This window comes from Limulus polyphemus, unplaced genomic scaffold (assembly GCF_000517525.1).
Source record: "Limulus polyphemus unplaced genomic scaffold, Limulus_polyphemus-2.1.2 Scaffold1818, whole genome shotgun sequence".
In the NCBI taxonomy this organism is placed as follows: domain Eukaryota; kingdom Metazoa; phylum Arthropoda; class Merostomata; order Xiphosura; family Limulidae; genus Limulus; species Limulus polyphemus.
In genome coordinates this window covers 198491-205684 of record NW_013667428.1, presented here as the reverse complement: position 1 = coordinate 205684, position 7194 = coordinate 198491, and the positions used below count along the sequence as shown (strand labels likewise).

Genomic DNA, 7194 nt, shown 5'->3' with positions numbered 1-7194 from the left:
CTTAGACAGACCATTCTACCCAGGCACCAGGTTTGAATCCAACTGTGGGTCAACCAATCACCCACACATCCAGGTGTTGTGATACAACCACACTAGTATCAAGTGAATAAGTAGGGTTACCCTAGCCCTTCCATGGTTTATATGATGCAACCTATGCTACTGATGCTTCTACCAGACAATTACCTTGAAATGGAGGACTGAAGTGTCTGCTTTGAATGTGGAAAATTGAGTCACTTTCGAGTGAAAGTACGGGGGCAAGAAATAGAGTTCCAGGTTCATACAGGAGTGGCCAGATCACTGGTAGATCTCACATTATATCAGGCATTTCGAGTTAAAGCACTACTAGAGCCAGTTAACATAAACTTTGTTCTGGCTCCAACTACATTTAGGACGTTTCACTTACCGAAAGAAAGAAGTTGTCACTAACCTTTTTCTGGTATCAGTATCCTTGGAATGTATGTATTGCAGAGCTTACCTGTCAGTTCTGCCTACACAACCAATGAACTAATGTTCTGTGGTAGTTAGGCAATGTTGACAAATCAACCCCAGGAAGAGTAGATTACACAATTGTATATGGGAAGTTATGCTACCCCTATGTACACAAGTGGTGTTCTGCAGAAAATGCCTAGTGCATTGGTGCTGTGTAACATGATTATAGAGCCCATGCATGAAAGAGGTTGTTTCCATCAAAAAAATGCTATAAGTATTATGAATTAATAATACAGACAAGTACAGTGAGTTGTTGTAGGTGAAAAGAAAATAGATAAGACTCTGTGTAATAATATTATTAAAAACACTTTATTTACTACAAAACATAGTTGATCATAGTACTGGTAAGAACCACTGCATTTTAGTGTTAAACATTATGAGTAAAATAAATAAATAAATAAAAGCTGTATTAAGATACATAAATGTGAAAATGATCTTAGCTAAATTAATATGAAAACACAAACAGATGCAGACAGACAAGATCAGCAGGTATTAAGTTAAACACTGAAATACAGATAAGCTGTCACTAGTGACTTCTAGCTTGTGCAAGTTAGAAAATAATTTTGTTAAACATACTCTCACATACCATACTCTCTCTACAGGTGACCAATTTTAAAATTTGATCACATACATCTGGAAGCATCTTTTCTCCATGTCACAGCCACAGCACATTTCCACAGACACATGGTAAAGTATAAAACAATACAAGTATCCCATGAGACAGTAGGTCACTACTGTGTCTGAACTCTGCTATAAAAAATAACATTAATTCTAACTTGGCATATGACCTCAGATTAAGCACAAAATGTGCAAAAAATAAAATTTTATAAATATGATACCAGAGTAAGATATTTTGTACTTGCATACATCAAAGGCAAAGAAAACTCACTAAATTTATCATATAAAATATGTAACTACCATTCACTGGTTACTTGTGCAATGCAAAATCATATGTATTACTGTCATTCTCTTTGTTACATTAACATATGTAGGTGTATCTCCAGCACATAATATAACTTTTGACTTTATCTTGTAATGTGTCTTCACTGAAATGAGCTAGATTTGGGTTAAAAATTTCTAACACAGTAAATACATAATAAATGAAGGCTAGGAATAAAAAATACATATAGTAACAACTGTATCTGTTTTGTTAACTACACTACTGTTGGATAACAATCTTGCATGATTGTATCAATACCAGGGACATACATAATTACTAACAACTATATCATTGTTTTGTTAACTACACTGCTGTGGTATAATGGTTTCACATGATTGTATCAATACCAGGGACATACATAATTACTAACAACTATATCATTGTTTTGTTAACTATACTGCTGTTGTATAATGGTTTCACATGATTGTATCAATACCAGGGACATACATAATTACTAACAACTATACCATTGTTTTGTTAACTATACTGCTGTGATATAATGGTTTCACATGATCGTATCAATACCAGGGACATACATAATTACTAACAACTATACCATTGTTTTGTTAACTACACTGCTGTGGTATAACAGTCTTATATAACTGTATCAATACTTCAGACATACATGATTACCAAAAAATCATGTTCTTAAATATCAAAAGAAGATATTTTTTATAGGTATAAGTGTAATGTTTTTTATGGACATATAAACATTACTTGAAATAAAAGAAGGACTGAGCAAAAGATAAGAGCCTTTGTTCTAATGTTACTACATGCAAACACTGAAAGTGATCTGTACTTTTGGAAGTAATTAAAAATGGGAACATCCAACCAAAGTGCAGTATTGAATAACGTATGCACGTTTTTCACCACAAGAAGGTTAAATTAATTTTGAATTTGGATTTTGCTCTTGTATATCATATCTAATTTAAAATTGTGGATATACTGATCTTAAAACTAGGGTTAAAAACACTGAAGTTAAAACTAAGAGCCACACACATATTGGTGGTGACTGTTGTTTTCTTCAGATGCACTAAGAATGCCATCTGCAACTCAAAAGTCTGGCTTTATAAACTTGTCCACAACTTTTAGTTTACTCATATTACCCATTTTGTGACATTTTATTGTTGTATATCTAATCTGCTTGGTAAATGCTGATTTAAGGAAATGCTACACTGACACTTATGCAACAGTACTGTTATTTTTAACAAATAAAAATGTTTAAAAAAAAGCACAAATGATATTAAGTAACATTAAAATTATGAAAACATATCAATCATATAGTGTTTATTAAGCACCCATATAAATATCAAAGATGATTATAACTAAAACAGAGTACTAATGAATTTATTATTTTACAAATAACATGCTGCATTACTACGAAAACAATGGTCCTTACAAGTTAATAATATATTTACATATTTATTGTTTCAGTTTTATTTTACCTTTTACTTTATGAAACTATTATTTAACTGAAGTATTATTTTGTAAATAAATATGTCTTTTTCTGTTATATTTTGAAGTTGACTATACTCATACTCAACATTAACAAGTGACATGATATTTTAAAATTTTAGAATATTTGATGTTTCAACAATCATTGTTTTTGATTTAATAGTGTATCTTTTACTTAATGCATTAATAATGAATATCATAATATCCATGCATAAATTAACAAAGAAAGAAATATAAGCATCAATATTTTGTAGGACCAATCTTGAAACAAACTTGTATTGTCATCAGAAATTAATGACTAACACAGCTATGAGACAATACACAATTTTTACTTGTATTATCACACAGTACCGACAACGTTAATTTACACCTTGTTGTAACCATACCCAACTTATTCAAATTTTACACATGAAAAAGTTTCTATTTAAACTCGGTAAGAGATGAAAAGTTTTCTTCTATTTAGCACAAACATGTGTATTTTTAGTTATGAAATTATAAAAAGATTTTTGAATTAATTTTCTTAAATATGAAATTTAATCTTAATATTTACTAACATATTATATTAAAAACTTGCTATTTTTACACGGGCTATACAAACAATGCCACACATATATTCATGTAAGATACCTTTAAAAAGTTCATACAGGACAAAAAATGTGAAATTCACAAAACAACATAAACAAATTATATTAAATTTAAATTTGTATCTGAAACTAGAAAGTTAGATAATTCAGAAGTTGTTGCAGATAGGGTGCCTGTCCTAAGTCACGTTGGCACAGTGTTGCCCTAAAGAGAACAGGACAATCTAAGGAAATACACATGTTTTTCTTTTCAGATGAACCCTTACAACTCTGGCAAATCTGAAACAAAAGAGTAATAAAAACTTTAAGTTTCATGAATTGAAAAACAATTGTACATGAATTTTAATGATATTGGAACACATACACCATTCATCTATAATGAAAACAAAATATGAGGGTTGTCCAAAAAAGTTCATGACCTGACCTATAAAGAAAAGAGACAATGGTTCAACTATGATTTTTTTTTAAATATAATCTTCTCCTGAGTTTATACATTTGTACCAGTGGTGATCTAAGGCTTTTATGATACCTTTCTGAAAGAAATCTTCTTCTTCTTTGTCCTCAATCTATGACGTGACGGTAAGTACGAGATTATCAACACTCTGAAATCTTCTACATTTCATTAGAATTTTAAGGTTAGGGAAGAAAAAAAAAAGTCACTTGGAGCGAAATCCAGTGAGTAAGGAGGGGGGCAAATGAGTAATTCAAAGCCATCATCAAGTGTAACATTCAAGGCAACACATGATTTGTGAGCTGGGGCATTGTCCTGATGGAAGAGTACACCTTTTTCTTTGATTTATTGCTGCAAATTGTTTATTAAGAATGCATTGTAATCTCCACTCAATCTTAAACACTACTCAGATGAAGTTAAAAGGGTTGTTATTTAGGTCTATAGGTAAATTTAACTGAGGTTAACAGAATAATTGTACACACATTTTTGTTAGTTCTTTCTATATTCTATGGCTTAAGCACAGTGGTTACAATAGCATAGGATTCCTCATTAGAAAGGAAAGTAACTAATAATAGTGTAGCAATTCACACTTTACAATGAATAAAATAGAACAAAAATAAATTATGTGAAAGATAGTAAATGCTGAAAAAAACATGGTTTCCTTAAATAGTTAATAAAGATCAGACAGAGAATCAATTAAACTAAAAACTAATTACTGGTTTATTGAGGGAAGCAGAAAAAAATTAAGGCAAATAAAAAAAATAAATCAACTTTTTAAACACAACTGTATTACTTCAGCTTTCTGGGAGAAGAACAATTAGACATTTAAATGATGCACAGAAAACTGACTGTTGCATTTACATATTTATTATCATTCCTAATGTGAATGAATTTGAAAACTGAAAGATACTGATAGTAGAAGAAAAGTGTCATCTATGAAGCTCACCATAAACAAATGTTTTACATCCTGACAATTGGATAGACCAGTATATACTTCACCCATGCATAATTTTGTAAATTTTATTGGGTTTAATCTTTCCTTCCTTTCAAGAATCATGTTGATGAATTTCAAATATTTAAGAGTTTAATAATATGCTTGGGGATGGCTTGAATGGGTAATGAAGAAAAACTTCATTACCCATTCAAGCCATCTCCAAGCATTATTAGTCTCAAAGTGGGTTCCTCATCATCGAAATTAAAATCAAATATAACAGTTTGTGTTAAAGTTATGTTTTAACACTGAAAACTGCCTAAGAGTTGAATTCAACAAGTTTAATATCTACAGTCTAAATAATTTTATCACAAATACAGTATCTGTTTTATTTAACTTTTCAGGAGTTGAACACATTTCTCCTGAGACCTGTCAACAAGGGGTATTTAAAACTTGGACTATCTGCTGAGATGTGCCACAATGGGGGTATCTGCTGATGTGTCAACAAAGGGGTATCTGAGACTTAAGAGTATCTGCTGAGTTGTGTCAACAAAGTGAAATTGGAGATTTAGAGCATTTGCTGAGTTGTGTCAACAAAGGGATATATGAGGCTTACAGTATCTGCTGAGGTGTTTCAACAAAGGGATATATGAGGCTTACAGTATCTGCTGAGTTGTGTCAACAAAGGGATATATGAGGCTTACAGTATCTGCTGAGGTGTTTCAACAAAGGGATATATGAGGCTTACAGTATCTGCTGAGTTGTGTCAACAAAGGGATATATGAGGCTTACAGTATCTGCTGAGTTGTGTCAACAAAGGGATATATGAGGCTCACAGTATCTGCTGAGGTGTTTCAACAAAGGGATATACGAGGCTTACAGTATCTGCTGAGGTGTGTCAACAAAATGATATTGATAACATGGATTATTTGCTGAGATGTTTCAACAAAGAGGTATCTGAGACTTGGAGTATATGCTGAGATCTGTCAAGAAGGGGTATCTGAGACTTGGAGTATCTACTGAGGTGTGTCAGCAAAGAAGTAACAGACACTTGGAATAGCTGCAGTTATCTTGTACTGTAAATTTACTACTTAGCTGGAAAGAAACTTGTACAGTATAAACTATTTACATTTTAGGAAGATCTTGTTACTTTTTCGTATTACTGAAATTATGCATAGATTTGACAATTGAAATCTCAACACAGACATATTTCTTTAAAAATTATCTTTTATAGGTCTAATAGTCATGTCTATTTGACAGTATGGTTATGGTTTAGATCGATTAGGCCTAGCCAGTATGAAGAATGATACAAGTTCAACAGTACATATGATAACTCAGGAATTTCTTAACATATGTTCATGAAAATTAGTTAGATTTTGATCAAGATAACAAGGATTTTCTACACAAAGAATTTTATTATTTTAATTAAGTATTTTAGCTACAGATTTGTTATTTTTGTATTGTAGTTATCTGCACTAAGACTGAATATTTTGAATATTATCATCAATGTATAGTGCAATGAAATTTTTAAAATTAAGAAACAGATAAAATTTATATACTTTTAAAATTTTCATCAAATAACCTTATGAAATATTCTTTTGCTTATATTCTTTATTGCAAGTCTTTACATTTTGACATATAGTTTATTTTTAAGGTTTTATTTTCCTTTCCTGTCCTCTCTCATTATTATTTATCACAACACACATCAAGGGGTGTCTTTGGCTATATTATGGTATTGTCGGCAGAAATACTTTAGCTTTTGGTAAAATGTTTCACTCACATACTACACTAAGCCTCATGAAACAAGAAAAAGTTTGGTTATATTTAAAAGAAATGTTAAACCTTTCAAAGATGCATTTTAAAACATAATTAACTAAAGTATAAAACTAAAACCTAAATACAATTTAACTGTTTATCTAACTAACATATTTCCAGGTGAGAAACAACTCTAAGTGCTAGTGAGGACAAAAGCAGCAACAGTGTTAAGAGCAGTTTGACATACTTTGTAAAGAATATTGGATACCAATTTTAAAATAACCATTGGGAGATTGTAGTTCAAAATGGGCTATTTCTATGGTTCTAAACATCTAGTTCAAATAAGTAGAATTGTCTTTGAAATCGAAAGTCTATGTGTATAAAGTGGGCGTGGCTCTTTCAAGAGATCCCAAGAGATGTATTTCTCCTTTCTTGGAATTTGCCTTAAGGAACTTGAAAGAAGGATGTGTAAACAGAGCAATTAGCTTTGTTTCTGACTAGACATAGGTGCCTAGTATACATAAAGGATTACTTAAGTTAAACATAGATGCCTAGTATACGTAAAGGATTACTTAAGTTAAACATAGATGGC

At 31.2% G+C, this 7194-nt stretch overlaps 1 protein-coding gene across 3 annotated transcripts in view; it reads right to left on the bottom strand.

Moving 5' to 3' along the window:
• Window positions 1-778: 778 nt before the first annotated feature.
• Window positions 779-7194, bottom strand: part of LOC106465050 (DNA polymerase zeta catalytic subunit-like) — a 200582-nt gene continuing 194166 nt past the window's right edge. For all 3 annotated transcript variants that reach the window (XM_022392860.1, XM_022392861.1, XM_022392859.1), the window contains exon 31: window positions 779-3744. In XM_022392860.1, the coding sequence (XP_022248568.1) occupies window positions 3598-3744 (147 nt within the window). In that variant the 3' untranslated portion in view covers window positions 779-3597. The remainder of the gene's footprint in view (window positions 3745-7194) is intronic.